This window comes from Furipterus horrens, unplaced genomic scaffold, assembly GCF_987537825.1.
Source record: "Furipterus horrens unplaced genomic scaffold, mFurHor1.1.pri manual_scaffold_11, whole genome shotgun sequence".
Lineage (NCBI taxonomy): Eukaryota > Metazoa > Chordata > Mammalia > Chiroptera > Furipteridae > Furipterus > Furipterus horrens.
The window spans coordinates 67,580,570-67,599,187 of record NW_028327181.1 but is presented as its reverse complement, the minus strand read 5'-3'; the positions used below and the strand labels follow the sequence as shown (position 1 = coordinate 67,599,187).

General features: G+C 43.9%; 1 protein-coding gene across 2 annotated transcripts in view; it reads left to right on the top strand.

Moving 5' to 3' along the window:
• Positions 1-16,678, top strand: part of PSMD11 (proteasome 26S subunit, non-ATPase 11) — a 32,212-nt gene extending 15,534 nt beyond the window's left edge. Inside the window, exons 6-14 of one of the 2 annotated variants that reach the window (XM_090291723.1) lie at positions 3,611-3,805; positions 8,439-8,583; positions 9,560-9,620; positions 12,028-12,090; positions 13,656-13,781; positions 14,260-14,295; positions 14,542-14,593; positions 14,889-15,031; positions 15,702-16,678. In XM_090291723.1, coding sequence (XP_090147849.1) covers positions 3,611-3,805; positions 8,439-8,583; positions 9,560-9,620; positions 12,028-12,090; positions 13,656-13,781; positions 14,260-14,295; positions 14,542-14,593; positions 14,889-15,031 — 821 coding nt within the window. In that variant the 3' untranslated portion in view covers positions 15,702-16,678. Of the gene's footprint in view, positions 1-3,610; positions 3,806-8,438; positions 8,584-9,559; positions 9,621-12,027; positions 12,091-13,655; positions 13,782-14,259; positions 14,296-14,541; positions 14,594-14,888; positions 15,032-15,144 lie in introns of both variants that reach the window. The other variant, XM_090291722.1, reaches the window with a different exon arrangement.
• The last annotated feature ends 1,940 nt before the right edge of the window (positions 16,679-18,618 follow it).

Below are 18,618 nucleotides of genomic sequence, written 5' to 3'. Positions count from 1 at the left end.
CCCTTTCCCCTCTTCTACTCCCCCCCTCACCATACTGTTGCCTCTGTGTATGAGGGTGTTTTTCTTTTTTCTTTTTTTTTTGCTTAATCCCTTCACCTTTTCACCCAGCCTCCCCAACCCTCCTCCCCTCTGACAGTTGTCAGTCTCTTCTCTGTCTTTATGAGTCTTTCTTTTTAAAATTTTGTTCATTAGATTCCACCTATAAGTGAAATTATACGGTACTTTCAATGACTGGCTTACTTTACTTATTAGCATAATACTCTCCAGGTCCATTCATGTCGCGGCAAAGTGTAAGATTTCCTTCTTTTTTACGGCTGAGTAGTGTTCCATTATATAAAGGTACCAATAGCTTTTTTATCCACTATCTATTAATGGGCACTTGGCTATTATAAATAACGGTGCAGTGAACATAGGAATACACATATTCTTTTGAATCGGTGTTTTGGGTTTCTTCAGGTACATTGCCAGAAGTGCAATCATTGGGTCATAATGTGATTCAATTAAACATTGTTTTGTTGTTCTACCTATTCATGTGTTCATTGATTGATTCCTGTATGTGCCTTGACTGGGGATTGAACCCACAGGGGATCAAACCCACAGCCAACCAACTGAGCTACCTGCCCAGGGCAAGGCAGTTCCATTTTTTATTTTATATTTTTAAGATTTTGTTTTTAGAGGGGAAGGGAAGGAGACAGAGGGAGAGAAACATCAATGCATGGGTGCCTCGTGAGTGCCCCCAGCTGGGGACCTGGCCTGCAACCCAGGCGTGTGCCCTGACAGGTAATCAAACCAGTGACCCTTTGGTTCACAGGCTGGTGCTTATTAATCCACTGAGCCACAACAGCCAGGGCCCATTTTAAATTTTTTGAGGTAACTCCATACCGCTTTTCACAGTGGTTGCACCAGTCTGCATTCCCATGAACCAGTGCATGAAGGTTCCCATTTCTCCACTTCCTCGCCAATACTTGTTTGTTTTATTGATGATAGCCATTCTGACAGGTGTGAGGTGATATCTCATTATAGAGACTAACTAGAATTAATCTTTTAAATTTAGAGAACAAAAGGGTCAAATTCCAAGTGTTTTACTGTATATCACATTTATGATATCTATTTATAACATGCTTAAAGTCTATTTTAAAAAGAAATCAAATAAATTAATTGGGTACAAATATATATGGAAATTGGAGTGGGTTGACTAAAGGCTTTCTCCTGTGTGGTCTTTAAACACCCTGAAATCTTTGCCTGCTTTTTTAATTTTAATTTTATTTTTAATTAATGAGTAGATCTTGGACTATTTTTCCCGGATGGAAGACCATGGATTTTGTAATCTATTAAGTTGAAGAAGTTGCTGATTAATTTTTATCTTGCAAAAATGACAATTTCATATTGTTCAAACAAATAAATAGTAATATTTTAAAAGTTTTATTGAGATACAATTAACAGACCATAAAATTCATTCTTTAAAAGTATAAAAATATCCAGTGGTGTTCATTATATTCACAAAAGTGTGCAACCATCACCTCTATATGATTTTCTGAACATTTTTATCACCCTAGAAATAAACCTTGGTCCCGTTGTTTATCACTTCCATTAATTTTCTCAGTCCATTACCTGTCCTGCTCCTCAGGAAGTCACTAGTCTGTCTGCTTTCTGCTTTTGTCAATTTACCTGTTCTGGAAATTTCGTATAAATGGAGTCACACAATATATAGTCTTCTGCGACTGGCTTCTTTCACTTAAGATAATGTTTTCAAGGTTCATCCATGTCATAGCATATATCAGCACCTCATTCCTTTTCTGGCTCTATTTTTCCATTCATCAGTTGATGGACATTTAGATTGTTAACACTTTAAAAAAATTATTTTATTTTATTTTTAGAGAGAGGGGAAAGGAGAAAGAGAGGGAGAGAAACATCACTGTGTGGTTGCCTCTCACTTGCGCCCCCAGCTGGGGACCTGACATGCAACCTAGTCATGTGCTCTGACTGGGAATCAAACCAGCAACACTTGGTTCACAGGCCGATGCTCAATCCACTGAGCCACAGCAGCTAGGCTTAGATTGTTTTCACTTTTTTAGCTCTCACGAATACTGCTGTGAACAGGTTTGTGTGAACAGGTTTTTCTTTTGGAATACCCAGGAGTGAAATTGCTGGATCATACGGTAACTCTTCAGCTTTTGAGGAACTAGTAAACTGATATCCAAAGTGGTGGCACCATTTTATATTCTTATGAGCAGTCTATGAGGATTTCATTTATTCCACATCCTCACCAATACTTGTTAATAGTGTCTGTCTTTTATATTTTAGCTGTGTTAGTGGGTGTGAAGTGGTATCTTGTGGTTTTGATTTGTATTTCCATAATGACCAGTGATGTTGAGCATCTTTTCATGTGCTTATTGGCCATTTGTATGTGTTTGGAGAAATGTCTATTCAAATCCTTTGCTCTTTTTTAATTGGGTTATTTGTGTTTTTTATTTATTCTGGATACTAGTCCCTTATCAGATATATGATTTGCAGATATTTTTTCCCATCCTGTGAGTTGATTTTTCATGTGCTTGGTGGTATCCTTTGAAGCACATTTTAATTTTGATTAAATCCCATTTATCTATTTTTCTTTTGTTGCTTATTATTTTGGTATCATATCTAAGAAATCATTGCCTAATTCAAGATCACAAAGATTGACTCCTATGGTTTAGTGCTTATGTTTAAGTCTGGTTCATTTTGAGTTACTTTTTATATATGATGCAAGTCTGTTCGGATTTGGTTTTCTCATCTGAGATGGGGAAGAAAGTGTGTTTGGAGAACATTGGTATATCCAGAACTCTTTCCTTTCTCCAGCAACCTTAGTGCTTGGTATTTCTTTATATAGTCTTATGATTGCTGGATAAGGAGAAAGTGAGATCACTGGATAACTAGTTTCAGCGTTTTCTGGGTGGATTCAAATTTTAGAGGTGAGCTTATAGGGCTCTTGGCTCTAATATTGTTCTTAGAATGCAGGAAGCTTCAAAGAAAGCTGGTCTCTCTCTCTTTTAAATATTTTATTTATTTTTAGAGAGAGAGGAAGGGAGGGAGGAAGAGGGAGAGAAACATCAGTGTGTGGTTGCCTCTCAGTGTGTGGTTGCCTCTCACACGCCCGCAACTGGGGACCTGGCCTGCAACACAGGCATGTGCCCTGATTGGGAATTAAACTGGTGACCCTTTGGTTTACAGGCTGGTACTCAATCCCCTGAACCAAAACAGCCAGGGCCGGTTTCTCTTGTGGAAGATAGCACATTGGGCAGAAAATTTAACTCTTGTAAATAGGTAACCTCTTTTTGTCTTTAGCTAGGTTTGTTTATCCTCAGTGTTCTTATGAGGGTGGGAGAGGGAGATGTTATGGGTTTAAGGTATTAAGATTGTGGTCGGGAGGTGCACTTACCCTCCTGAGAGCAGCCTGCCTTTCCTCCCCCTCCTCTTCCTTCAAGGCGTGTTACCTTTACCTTTCTCCTACCTTAGCTCTAAGGGCCCTTCTTTTGCCCCTGTAACTTTCTAAATAAACATTCTCTTATAGTTTGGGGAAAAAGAAAATATGATTATGACTAAGAAATGGGGCATATATTTTTTTCTTCTTCAGGTTCTCAACTGTTGCGGGAGTTGAAAAAGATGGATGACAAAGCCCTTTTGGTGGAAGTACAGCTTTTAGAAAGCAAAACGTACCATGCCCTGAGCAACTTGCCGAAAGCCCGAGCTGCCTTAACCTCTGCTCGAACCACAGCAAATGCCATCTACTGCCCCCCTAAATTGCAGGCCACCTTGGATATGCAGTCAGGTAATACCTGTAGCTACTCGTGGGTATAGGGCATTGGGGAATGAAATTGGCTGAGTTGGCTTGAGCTTCAAAGAAACTAATTAGAAGGCTTTTTCTCTAAGTAGCTGTCCCCTTCTATTAACTTGCTGTTAACTGCCTAAAATATATTAACAACATGCTTATCCATGATTGGCCAGGCAACCTGATTTTGAGAGCCAGGACCCTAGAGAGGTCTCACTTAGGTTTAAAAAGCACCCCTAATTTCTGTCTTTGTTGCTATTGAGAATGGTAGCAGCTCTTTTCAGCGTTGACCAGCCTACGTCTGTTGTCACTTGCAGATCTTTGTAAAGCATGTTAGACTTTTCCAAATGGCCTCAGAGCAGGGCTAAGAAAAGACCCCCGTGCCCAGTTTCAGTTGAGTTTAGTGGATTAGTTTCCTGATGGAGTGTGTGAATGTTGGGACTAAGAGCCCATGGGCAGTAGAATACTTTTTCCTGTAGTCAGCAGCTTTTGTTATTGGGTTGGCCAAGAAGTTCGTACATTTTTTTCTGTAAAATAATAGACACATTTTTCATTTTCACCAAACTTTTATTGATTTGGATATTTTGAGTATGTCGGCTATATCATGCATGGTATAACGTTGATTGTTCTCAAGTTAACGTCTCAATTTGATCACTAAAGTTCAACTGGTCTCGCCGACCATGGAGCATCGTCCAGTGAGACATCTCCAGCGTGAAACTTGTAAACTACTTTTACATGTTTTGATCAGTCACAGCACCTTCTCCATACACTGCATGAATCTTCTTTTTGCGTTTCAGTTGCGTTTTTATCTTTCTTGTAATAGTAAAGCATAATATGCTGAAAATGTTGCTTATTTTCTTCCATCTTTAATATTAAAATGGCTACACAGATTCACCAATTTGATAAGGTTTTTAAAAATGCACGCTGATATGACAGTTGTTATAATACAGTCTAACAAAATTATTTCAAATGGAGTTAAATACAACTACAATAAGTGTTACTAGGGCCCTCTTATGGAAAAAGGCAAACTTTTTGCCATCAATAGTTATAATTTATTATCATTATTGAAAGAGCACTGGAATTGAAGACTAGTTAAGCTCTTATCTCTGTTACCTTAATTTCCACGTCTACCCTACTTGGCTCTTGGGTATTGTGAGTGTCAAATGGCACGTTTTGTCATCGAGAGGTTAAGAGCAATAGCTCTAGAAACTGACTTTCCTAGGTTGAAATTTTGGTTCTGCCAAATTCTAGTTAATTTATCTGTGGGCAAGTTAGTTGTTTTATCTGTAAATTGTACTTCTTCATAGGATAGTAGTGGGGATTAAATGACATGTTGACTGTGACGCTGTCATCGCACTACTTAGCTTTGACCAGTTTTTGGCACTTTCTTTAAACCCCTTGCTCTTTTATTAAGCCCTTCCTTCATGGTCAAGAGCTGAGCTTGCACCTGATTTCTCAGAGGAAATGGAGGCCATTTTTAGGTAAACCCTCTTTTTTTCCCCTCTCCAGAACTTGCATCACTCCTTTGTCACCGCGTATCAGAACTGGTCCTTCTGCCTCTTCTTTTGTTCCGCTCTAAGTCCGCAGTTTGTTGTCTTCACTAGGGCCTTCCTCTCAGTTGCTGAACCACCCCGGCTGAAAAAGCGCAGTCCTTTCTTTCTCCTTTTTAAATTGCTGTCTTCTTTTCTGTCAAGCTTCTTGAAAAAGTTGGGAGTATCTTTACTTTCTTTTCTTTCTTGAGTCGTCAGAAGAAGTCAGTAGTAACTCCCTTGTAACTTTTGACTTGGGGGAGTAGAGCTGTGGGGCTTTGAGCCTGTTGAATACTCTAGGCTTTTTTTTTTTTAAACACACTGTAGGCTTCTTTGGCTTTGCTGTCTTTTTGGTTTTCTTCTCCTGGCTAATTAGGCTTGGTCACATTTTGCCGTTTCCCCTTCCTTCTGACTATGTTTCTCAGTGTTTTCTTAGTTCATTTCTCTTCCTGTTCTCCCTGTTGCCTGTCTAATCCCATACTCTTCCATGGCTTTCACTGCCACATAAAACTAATGGTCTTCTCATATAAATCTCCAGTAATTTCCTCTCCTGAATTTCAGATCCAGATTTTCAGCTGCATAATGGACATACACACCTAAGTAACCCATAGATAGCTCAACCTCAACAAGTTAAAAACCAAAATCATCTAACTCCCGTCTCCCCAACTGTTTTTTTTCTGCATCTCCTATTTTAGTTAGTGGTATCATTTTATTTTGTGATTTTATATTTCATTTATTTATTTTAAAAGATTTTATTTATTTATTTTTAGAGCGAGGGAAAGGAGGGAGAGAGACATCGTTGTGCAAGAGAAACATTGATTTGTTGCCTTCCGCAAGCCCCTAACTGGGAACCTGGCCTGCAACCCAGGCAGGTGCCCTGCCGGGAATCGAACCAGCACTGACGCCCTACCCACTGAGCTGGTTGTGTAACTTCTTTGTGTAAAATTCTCCAGTGGTTCCTTGTAATCCCAAGGCTAAATTATACTTTCACATGACATTCAAAAGGGAGGCATTCTTTTCATTCTCATCTCAGGTTTTCGTTTCTAGTCATCAAATGATTTCATGTGTTCCTGCTTCTGAGCCTTTATATGTTTTGTCATCTCTGCTTCAAAATTCCCTTTTCATCTTGTCCCCTTGGCAAACTCCTATGCATCCTTCCAGACCCAGCTCAGATGTCTTTATAAACCCTCTTCAGTGCCTTTGCTTTCAGACTTCCCTATGAAAGGTCTGTTTTCTTTGTAAGTATTATGGGACTGATCTCCTTGTTTCTGTTTTGGTGACCATCTTTCCCACTGAGACTAGGAGCTCCTTCAGGGCCTCATTCATACTGTTTCCTCTGTAGTAGCTATGTCAGCTCTCAGCACAGGGCAGGCCCTCGTTTAACACTTGTGTTGGCTGAGCAACATTCTTCTTTTAAACAATAAACCTCATGTCAACAGTGATGCTCACAGTCATAATGTGGCCTCTACTTACTACTATGTTTGGGAAAACAATGTACCCATCTTGGAGCAGGTGACTTATTTTACTTTTTTCCCCCTCACTTTCCTAGTTTGGGTCTGGTCTGTTCTAGCTCTGGACTGGGAAGTATGGAGAAATGGAGATTTGTCTCATCTAGTTTAGCAGGGTTAATAGTTTGTTGGGTATTCTTCAGGGAGCTCTCCCTGGCTGCAGAGAAGGGTGAGTTTTCTCCATGCCTCTGTATTTAAGAATGGTGGGAGGAGGATCTAATTCCTTCTGCCTCAGAGTGGGAGGCTTTTTGCGTAGGATAAAAGTACTGGGGTGTGTCACTTAGCACTCACTAAATCACTGTTAAGTTAGAAGTTCCCAGCTGGTGTGCCAGACACACAGGTGTGTGAAAGGTAGGTGAGAAGTATGCTGAAACATTGATCTCTTGGAGTCATGTGTAAGCAGTTTTACCTTTTTACTCCTGTGTGCTGAATACTTCCTACATGTACCTTGATTTGAAAAATGTTGGGAAGCCCTGTGGTAAATAAGTATATGAGGCTGAGGTCTATGACCTCATGAGGGACTCAGGGGGAGTTAGAACTGGCAAATAGACTCTTAGAGCTTAGATGCTCCCAAGCTAGAAATAACTAATTTTCATATTATCCCAAGTCATAGCATAAATTGGAAATAGTAGCAGGTTCAATCAAAGTTAGGCTCAGTGGAAGCAACCCAACTTCTAAAAAGTAAAAATTTAGTTGGATGAATATGGAATAGCAGTCTAATGAAATACTGTTTAACTGCATATTTATTTATTTAAAGATTTTAATTACTTTTACAGATAGGAGAGGGAGAAAGGGAGGGAAATATCAATGTGTGAAAGTTACAGCGATTGGCTGCCTCTTGCACACCCTCAACTGGTGACCTGGCCTGCAACCTAGGCGTGTGCCCTGACTGGGAATTGAACCGGCAACCCTTTGGTTCACAGGCCAGCGCTCAATCTACTATGGCACACCAGCCAGGGCACTGTCTGCATTTAAGTTTATGGATTTGGCATTATGTGAAATCTATACTGATTGCATCTAAGCAAAAGCACATCCATAAATGGCAGATATCTGAAGTGAGAATATAAGAGGTTGGATTTTTTTTTCCTTCCATGAAAGCTGCTTACATATAAAAGTGTCAAGCTTAGAAAAGTTATCTTAATGAAATGGTTAATATTATTAAAAAACAGGTCATTCAGGTAGTGCAGGGACGTTTGGGTCAACTTCCTGATGTGTGAAAGTGATGTGATGGAGGGTGAATGTGTCCTTTTCAAAGTGGCTCCAAAAGCTAGGACTGCAATACGGGTGAGCAGCGTGGGAGAAGGTGTTAACAGTACGCAGGTTTTAGGGTCCTCTTTGAGTTGGGTCTTAACCCCTTTAGAATTTATATTGGCAAGATTACATAGAACTGGGAGACCAAACACCTGGGTTCGAATCCCAGCTTTGCTACTAGCTGGCAGTGACTTGGGGCAGGTCCTTTATCCTTTTCTAACCTCATGAAGAAGTAGATGGGGTTGGGATAGATTTCTGCTGCTCTTCCTAGCCATGATCTTGTATGGTTCTCTTATTTCATATGGTTCTTACTCCTTTTTTTTTTTTTTTTCCTTCAATACCCAGGTATTATCCATGCAGCAGAGGAGAAGGATTGGAAAACTGCATACTCATATTTCTATGAGGCATTTGAGGGTTATGACTCCATTGATAGCCCCAAGGCCATCACATCTCTGAAGTACATGTTGCTGTGCAAAATCATGCTCAATACGTAGGTGCACATTAATTTTGGGTTATGAGAATTCAGATTCTTCAGCTGAATTTTCTGCTGTGTCAGAGATGGCTTGGGCAGGGAGATTGGCCAGTGACAAAAGCCTCAGCAGCAGCCTCTGGGGCTGGTTGAAGAAGAGTGGGAAAATGGAAGGTAATCCAGGGCACTGGTACTTGCTAATTTATCAGAATTGAGGAGACAGATTGTATAAGTCTCCTTCCCAGCCCCTCTTGGAGGGTTCTTTTCATCCTGCAATTACCCCGTCCAGAGAGTTGCTGAGCATAGGACAGAGGGCCAGAAAATAGGTTATAGACCAGCATCAGCCGACTGGGCTAACCCAGAATGGAGGTGGGATAAGGGAGAGGTTTGAAAAGGGGATAACAGCAAGTATGACAGGTCGTTTTATAAAGAGTAATACAGAAGTTATTTACATTTTGAGGGGAATAAATGAGATGTTCACTGGGATTCTTTTTGGATCTTATATTGGGATTTGACTTATACTTATCGTTCTGCCCATTGATTCTGCTACTTTCGTAGTTTCACTGTGGCTTTTTTTTTTTGTAAGATTTTATTTATTTTTTAGAGAGAGGGAAGGGAGGGAGAAAGAGAAGGAGTAAAACATTTATGTGTAGTTGCCTCTTGCACATCTCCAGCTGGGGACCTGGCCAGCAATCCAGGCATGTGACCTGACTGGAAATTGAACTGGTGACCCTTCGGTTTGCAGGCTGGAGCTCAATGCACTGAGCCACACCAACCAGGGTGTGGCTTTCGTTTTAATGTTGGAGTTTTTCTACTCCTCGGTGCTGAGCTTTTTTGTAGAGTGCAGAAATCCTGGCTTTTGCAGTGTGAGCAGTATATGGCCTTAGAAGTGGGGGCTGATTCTCAGTGGAATTATGAGAAAAAGACATTCACTTAAACTTGTATTTACAAGTATACTGTTCTGGGGCAATTGACAAAATTTGTTTTTTTTTTCTAGCCCAGAAGATGTCCAGGCTTTGGTGAGCGGGAAGCTTGCACTTCGCTATGCGGGGCGGCAGGTAGGGAACGCGGTGACTGCAGTTCTGATCTCTGCTCATTCTGAGGCTGGCATGTTGTCAGACAGGATGTTCACTGGGGCCAGTGCTCTGAAGGTCTCCATTCTACACTTTTATTCCTTGCCCTTCTTTTTCTTAAGCCCATTCAGTATATTTCCTGTACAGTATTCCCTCACTTATCGTGGGTATTACATTCTAGACTTCCCTGCAAAGTAGGAACCTTACATTTATTCTACACTCTTAAACCTACGTAACTTTAACAACAGACGTATACAGTACTGCAATATTCGGTGATATAGTGAAAAATCCGCAATAAATAATTAAATATAATATTTAAAAAAATCCCATGATACAGTGAGGCCGCAATAAGTAAACTGCAATATAGGGAGGAACTACAGTACTGTTAAATTCTTGTCCTAAAAAGTCAGTGTTTGGTGCTCTTAGGGATGTCAGATGGTTTGAGGGACTTAAAAAACTGAATTTTAGCAGGAAATTTATCTACCATGAGGCTGACTTAAATATTTAACATGTGCAGAATGTGAAATCTTGAATTCTCTGAGTTGAAATCTGGTAAGGTCTGGTGCAAATGTGCTTTAACCTTTTGAGTGCCATGCGTAATTCGAAATATGGATCAACATGAGAAAAAGTTATATCAATATATAACCTGAGGTACAAAAAAAGAACAAAACATAAAATACAAATTACTTCATTGTTATTTACATTTATAGCCATCGAAAAAAGAGTTGCTGGGAGCGACGCTGGCACTTTTGGGAGAATTTGTCAGCGTTGCTCACAGCAACGTTGGCACTCAGAGGGTTAAGGAGATCAGATCTCTTGGTGCAGAAACGAGGTTTTGATGACTCACCTGAGTGCTTCTCATATTCGTACCCACCCTTCACTCATGTCCTGAATTTTAGATATGGTGCAAGAAGAGGCTTTCAGTGCTTGGCACCCTTTTGATGGTAACCTTTTGTGCCTGAGTAGCTGTGAGTGTGACCCACGTAAGGGTTGCCTCAGATGTCGCACCATCCCTTCTTTGTACTTTGCTGAAATATCACTACTGAAGTAAAACTAATCTTTGTAGATTCAAATGCAGTTGTCTCTAAACAGTGGATGCATTGGCTGTCTCACTGTGCCTTCTTAATTTTTTTTAAATTTATTTTTAGAGAGAGGGGAAGGGAGAAAGAGAGGGAGAGAAACATCAGTCAGTTGCCTCTTGCACGCCTCCATCTAGGGACCTGGCCTATAACCTAGGCATGTGCCTTGACTGGGAATCGAACTGGGGACCGTTTGGTTCACAGGCTGGTGCTCACTCCACTGAGTCACACTAGCCAGGACTTTCTCACTGTATCTTTAGAGGCACGACCATAAGATGATTTCTTCCTCCAGAAAAAGTTTCAGAGCAGCTTCTAGTTTTAACTAAAAGAATACTGGGTATTGCTCAAGTGAAAGACTCACTACCCTATCTGGAAGTAGAGTTGAGGAGACCAGCTAGGAGAGATCACGTGTCCAGGACAAGGTCAGGTAACTAGTAGAGGGGGAGCCAGACTCTGAGCTTGGGTTTTCTTGGTTCTAAGTTCAGGCTTTTCTCATAACGTTTGTTCTGTCTATAGGACAAATGCTGGGGACAAACTACACTTTGCAGTATTTTTAGATTCTGCTGTGTAAGACACACCATCCTTGTTTAAGTACTTAGGCTGGTATAAGAGGAGCTCCTTCTGGTCCTTTGTACCTGTTTCCTTTTTTTTTTTTTTTTTTTAAGATTTTTATTTATTTTTAGAGAGAGGGAAAAGGGAGGGAGGAAGGAGAGGGAGAGAAACATCAATGTGTGGTTGCCTCTTGTATGCCCCCAACCAGAGACCTGGCCCGCAACTCAGGCATGTGCCCTGACTGGGAATCAAACTGGTGACCCTTTGGTTTGCAGGTCGGTGCTCAATCCACTGAGCCACACCAGCCAGGGCTGGGGTCTGTTTCTTTTTGGAAAACGTTTTAATTTCTAGTAGTTTTTAATTCATTTCAGGTTGCACAGGGAAACTGGTTGGCACACAGTGGTATTCTTTAAAGTTTTTGTTTTAATTTATTGATTTGAAAGAGAAAGAGAAATATCAATTTGTTGTCCCACTTTATTTATGCATTCATTGCTTGATTCTTGTATGTGCTCTGACTGGAGCTCAAACCTGCAACCCTGGTGTATTGGAATAATGCTCTAACCAACCAAGTGAGCTACCTGGCCAGGGCCAAAGTGGTATTCTTGTAGGTTTTCTTCCCAGGCCTCTGAAGAACAATTGTGGGGCAGGTCGTTCTTGCAGCCAAAGGTTGTTGGGACATAGCATACTGCTTATGAGACTTACTTGGTGGGATATAGGTGTGTAGAATAGGTCACTTCCACTGTTTTTCTCTTTATTCATAGACAGAAGCATTAAAATGTGTGGCCCAGGCTAGCAAGAACAGATCACTGGCAGACTTTGAAAAGGTAAGCATGGTATTGGGTTGGTAGAGAATGGGTGGAGGAGAGGGGAATTTAAGTACTTAAAAAAAAGTATTTTTAATTATAGTTTCACTAGAAGTTGCAAAGATAGTACAGAACTATATCATATACCATTCATCCAGTTTTCTCCACAGTGCTCTTGTAGTCTCAGAAGTTCTTTCTGTCATCCTTTTTTCACTTTCCTTTTTCATGACAAACCTATTATCTGCATTTTACGGTTGAGGGATCTGGGATTTAAAGAGGATGCCTAAAGTTACACGGCTATTACTATATGTCGGCTTTTGACCCCAGGCCTAGTGCTTGTTCCCTATGGCATGCATGGTTCTAGCTATTCCTTCAGCTCCGGAAATGCAAGGTCTGCTTCTCCTCTGTGGAGAAGAAGTCTGATGTGTGCATCTAGGTGTGGGCCAAAAGACCCTTCCTCGGGATGACATCCTAGGCTTGCTTTGCCTCTTGAGCGTTTTACTCAGTGTTTATGAAGGTTTGCAAAAGGAGGAAAACTTGTCTAAGCAGTAGGGTGAGACTTACATATTCTTTTCTGAACCTCTCTTGTCTGACTACAATGACCAACTTAATAACAACAAGCCTAGATCCTGGAAGAAAATCTTATTGTAGATGGAGACTGTCCGTAAGATTCTTCATCTTCCTGAAGATTTCTTGCCAGTCTCACTTTACTTGGTGTGACTGCTTTGCTTCCTGCAATGCTTTAGAGCACAGCCAACATGAACTGGGCTACTGAGACCATTACTAAAGGGAAATAAGTCACATACACGAATAAATTGTATCTCAAAGTTTAGGGTGTTTGGTGGAACACTTCTGTTAGGGGTTCCTTGGAAAAAAAGGTCTGTGGCCAGATATGGGGGAAACAGCAGGGCTGAACTAGTGTTTGATGAGAAAGGCGCTAACTGTGGAGCCGTGCTGTGCTGGCTGACACTCCTTGTAAAATTCCAAGGGCTAGCTGTGGAATTCAGCATTTCTTATTATTTAACCTGAGGATTCTTTTAAAAAAGGTTTTATTTATTTATAGAGAGAGGGGAAGGGAGAGAGAAAGAGAGGGAGAGAAACATCAATGTGGGGTTGCCTCTTGCATGCCCCCAACTGGGGACCTGGCCCACAACACAGGTGTGTGCCTTGACTGGGAATCGAACCGGCAACCCTTTGGGTTGCAGGTCAGCACTCAATCCACTGAGCCACACCAGCCAGGGCTTCTTTTTCCTTTCCCATGGAGACCCTATTTGTTCTGTGGAATACATGTGGAGAACTGCATTTGTGGTGAATTTGACTTGAAGACTGAGCCCCTCTTGGGGCTTACATGGTTTGAGCTGTCAGTATGAAGCTTTTCGACAGAAAGATGGTGCCTTGGGAGGCTTCATCTTTTAGTTCTTGATGTTCCTTTTCTTCTGCTGTCAGGGCAGTTCATCATCCCCAGCCCCCCAGAACTTCAGTCAATCATGTAGTTCCAGGGGCCAGCAGAGCACTTAGGGAACCAGGAGTAGCTTGTCTTTCAAGTGCACCTCTATGCCAACCCCTGCGACCGGCTCTTTTGGCAGGCCCTGACAGATTACCGGGCAGAGCTCCGGGATGACCCAATCATCAGCACGCACTTGGCCAAGTTGTATGACAACTTACTGGAACAGAATCTGATCCGAGTCATTGAGCCTTTTTCCCGAGTACAGGTAAGAACCCTCCCAGGGTCTCTAGCCCTTTTCTGGCAGTGGGGGCAGGGGGAGGTTTCTGGCTAGGCATCCTTACTGCAGCCCACACCCATCCACGATAGGATGTGCCTGCTGGGCAAGGGGCCGCCAAGAGTTTGGGATTCTTGACAGGGGAACACGAATCAAGGAGAGGGATGCTGAGGGGTAGAGGCTGTTTAGCTTGCCCTTGCTTGTACTCAGCACAGTCTCCTCCTTGCTTTTGTAGTCACCACCCATGTGGTAAATGGTTTCTTTTCTGGGTGTGTGGGACAGGAATGTGATTATTGTCTGTAGTGATGAAGGCAGATGGACAGGCACAAGAGACCTAAGCACGGCCAAAGAGAATCTGGCCCTATAGAGACGCTCAGCAGGATTCTGAGAGACAGCAATCCCCACCCCAACCCCTGTGTTAGAGGCAGAGGTAAAACTTCAGTGTTGGTGTCTCTGCCTTTCCTTTTAGATTGAACATATATCTAGCCTCATCAAACTCTCCAAGGTAAGGAGTCCCCGTACTTGTCTTGGGTTGGGGGTGGGGGAAGGGCTACGTGGAAGGGCTGGCATTTATACTCAGTGGGTCTCGGAAAGTTCCCCAGCTTCTCAGTGGGGAATAGGGACCATGGGCCCAGAGCTGGGGTTGCATTATTGCTGTTTTGTTTTCAGTCCATCTGCCCTAAGACCCTCTCATGTCACTGATGTGTGACTAGTGGTTACTGGTGTCTTTAATCAAGTGCTTTGATTTTAGGCCGATGTGGAAAGGAAATTATCACAGATGATTCTTGACAAGAAATTTCATGGTGAGTAGGTCATGCAGGCAAGGGGGTGGTGGTAAAATGGTTGAAGAGGCATCACATTCTTGCTCATCTCGAGAGAAGATGTTCCATTTGTTTCACCTGGTGGTTTCCTGGGATCCTTGCCCCTCTTACCTCTAGGATGAGAGTGTGTATAATAAACACGTACAAATGGAACAGGGAGCTGAGTTCCCTTCCCCTCCTTTCTGGAGAAATGAGGCAGCCAGGGAGTGGGGATTTCTCACACACTTTTTGTGTCTAATCCCTTCTTTTACACGGGTTGCCCTTATGTTTCCTGCAGGGATCTTGGACCAGGGGGAGGGTGTCTTGATTATTTTCGATGAACCCCCAGTAGATAAAACGTATGAAGCTGCTCTGGAAACAATTCAGAACATGAGTAAAGTAGTGGATTCTCTCTACAACAAAGCCAAGAAGCTGACATAGGTGAGTGCTGGCTCCGGGGCCAGGCGGGGCAGCGGTGTCTTCTGCCTGTGGGCACTGAAGGCCCCCTGGTGGCCGCCGCCTCGCAATTGACGCTGCTCTGTCTTCTCTTCCAGAGTTGGATCTGTAGCGGTCCTTTGGAGAGTGTGTGTGGCGGGAGAGTGAAACCTTTGGGGAAAATGCTAGGAGATTCTTTTTTCTTTTTGTTCTACTTTTCGCTCGGAAAGTTTTTAAATCCTCATTTGGTGCATCTGTATTCCAGCCGATAGGTGTGCCAGTTTTCATGTAATCTTTACCGGCCCAACTTGGGAGTGGGGACATTGCTTAAAAAAAAAAGAAAAAGAAAAAAAAGATTATTCTAAATAAAAGGAAAAAGGCTTACACTACCTAAAGCTGTGCTCTCTGCCTCCGGGGAGAGGGCCGCCAACCAGGCGCTCCGCCCGCCACGGGGGCTCCTGGTCCGCCTGCTGGGCGCCACCTCGCCGCCTCTTCAGAACGGGGTGTTTGCCTGCCCATCACAGCAACGACTTTTTATTCTGTTTGTACTGAACCAAAACAAACAACTGTGTATAGACTGCTATTTTCTTTTTTTATTTGAAATGAGGCATTTTGGTGTTCTTTCCCCTGTCATACGGCCTGTCCGCCTGACTCCCCTCCAACCATGGCTCCACAGCCTGGCCGAAGGACCTGCCGCCGCCGCCCCAGCCGCAGCCGCAGCCGCAGCCCAGCTCCGCTCCGACCCGGGAAGGAATGGGGACGAGGCCAGGAGCCGGTGTGCACAACGGCCACACGGGAGCAGTGGGGGCCTCGGGGGCCCCGGGGGCCCCGGGGGCCTGCTGTGCATGTGGCTCTTTTTAACATAGTAAACTAGATTAGACGTCCGTGTTTTAATTGCCCCACTCCTCTGCTCTTACTCTCCCTTTTCTCTCTTCCCCTCTCAACCAGGAGACCGTCACACGTCTCCCTTCCTCCTTCCTCCTTCCTCCTGGGGAAGTCAGGCTGTCTGACACCCCTCCTCCTCTCCCTGTCCCCCTCCTCCTCTCCCCTGCTGGCAGATGGGTTGATTCCTTTTTTAAACAGTGAACATCGGAAATGAGACTGTGGGGTGTGGGTTTTTTTTTTTTTTTTTTTTTTTAAATTTTTGTTGGGTTTTTGAGCAACCTCATGTCCTCTTCCCAGGGAGCTTCTTTATTTACCTCGTAGACATCGAGGGGAGGGGAGGGGCGGGAGAGCACAGTGTTCAGCATGCTTTGTGTTAACGATGAAATAGCAAGGCTTTGTGCTCAGCTCCATTTTCTTCCTCTCTCTGCCTTCTCTCTCTCCCTTTCTCCCTCCCCCTCTTCCTTCCTGCTGGTCTCTTTTTGTCTTTCCTTGCCTTTCTCAGATTATCCTTCCAGGTTTTTGGAATAAATTTATATTTTGTAAAAGGATTTTGTTGTACTAGGTTTGGCATCCTCACTGAATCTGACTGCCTTTTATTTTCCTCTCCAAAATCAGGTTTTTGTTTTCAACATCTCTCCCCATCATGTCCAGTCACTGTTTTGGTTTTGGCACCATCAATATCAAATGTACAAACGGTTCTTGCTAACCAACACCAGGTATATCTGATGTTCAGATGAGTTCCAATAAAAACAATTTTTTTTTCAGAAAGTGTCCTTTCTTGAGTGCCGGAGGGCTTCCAGTCCGTGCGCACAGCTCTGTGTGGCCCTCTAGACCTGCCTGAGCTGTGCTGCTTGTCTGCTTCATGGGAGACCTTCAGGTGTGGGACAGAGTGGGGGGCCTGAGGTAGGCCTGCAGTGCGGAATGGCGCTCAGGTGCCTTGTCCTTCCAAGGCGACGTGGACGGGGCCTGGGCACATATATGTAGTACCCTCGCACCTACTTCTCTCATGGTGAGGTTGGTGCTTCTGTGGTAGGTAATGGTTGTTTGAAGGTTTTATGTGGTTGAGCTTCCATTTGGAATTTTCAAAAGCAGTGCTTGTCACACGCCCCTCAGACCCTGTGTGTTCTGCAGGGCCCTGGGGCCGCTGGGGGGCGGGGAGCTCAAGCTGCCAACTCGCCAGTATGAGCTGCGCTGCTCTCTGTTCTCAGTATTTAGAATTTTACTCGCAGGAACAGTTTTGCTTCAATAAAGGACTTTTAAAAAAGATTGCAAGGGCATCTATAGAGCTGGAGCATAGGGCAGGGGTTTCCTGTGCCAAGGGCAGCTCCAAGAGCTCAGCCTGGCAGCAGCCCTGTCCTCTGCTCACTCCCCTAGCAGGTCTGATGACTCGCTCTAGACCTGCTCTGTCCAGTGGGCGGCCCACGAGCCATGACGGCTGTTGAAGCTCTTGAAATGTGGCTGGTCTGAACTGTGATGCACTGCAAATGTAAACCCAAACCTCGCTTAGGAGACTTAGTACAAAAAAAAGAGTGTAACAGAGCTCAGTCTAATTTTTATATGTTGAAGTATTTTGAGCATTATTGGGTTAAATAAAATAATTTATTAAAATTGATCTGTTTATTTTTACTTTTTTTTTTTTTTTTTTTTTTTAAACATGGCTACTAGAAAACACCCACAGGGCTTGCGTTTGGCTCATGCTATATTTTTTGGACAGTGCTGCTCTAGACCCGCAGGGCGGCTTTTCCAGACCTCAAGTAGGCTGGGTCTGGGCCCAGTGAGAGGGTGGTCGGGGCCGGCTCGCTCACCTAGGGACCCCTTCTGGCACCAGCCTTCCTGTGCCAGGGCTTTCTTGTGTGTGAATGAGATTCTGACGGTGTTGGCAGCCAAGGCTGAGGCCTTGACTCGAGTCCCGCTGCCGCCAGGGTTATGTAACCTGCGCTGCCCAGAAGGGCCACTAGGGGCTGCCCTGATCCCTGAAAGAACAAAGCGCGACTTCCTCAGGAGCCAGGGCTCAGCCCCGCTTTATTTGGAACCGCTTCTGGAAGCTAGTTGGTTAGGTCCTTGGCCTCCCTCCGGCCGGTATGGGGAGGGGCGTGCAGAGGGCAGGGACGCTCCTGCGATGCAGCAGTAAGCGTCCAGCTGAGCGGTGCAGATGACCAGCAGGCTGGCCCTGCCCCGCAGCTAGAGACAGGCTATAGGATAAATAGTCTGATTGATGGGGGTGGGATTTGGAGATCGTCCCTGCAGTTCTTTGGAAGAAAGCCCTGCATCATTCAGCTGGGTATGCCTTCTGGGTCCCTGATTCTGCCGGTTTTGGCAGATTATTGCCCTTTCTTTCTTACCTTGCAGTTGGAGCGGGGATAGAAGCTGGGGCGGGGGCGACGTGGGGCGCGCCAGACTAAGTGAACAGAGGAGCTGTGTGGTGCCTTGAGACGGGCAGAGTAAGCAGGGCTTGGGCGGACGGTTCCAGACAGCCTCTTCCCTCAATAGCTCGCGGGCTGGCGACACTACTCCACTCATGCTCTGCTGCAAATACGACTCTTGTCTGTGACAAGTGTGAGGAGGTCGGGGTAATTTTGAAGTCGCTGGGGAAGGGCTGGCCAGACAAAGGCAAGAGAGGACGCCAGAGTGCAGCCAGGCTGGAAAAGGAGCACGCAAATGCATGCTTCCCTGGTTTGGAAAAGGGAGTGGGATGAAATGGGGCTCGG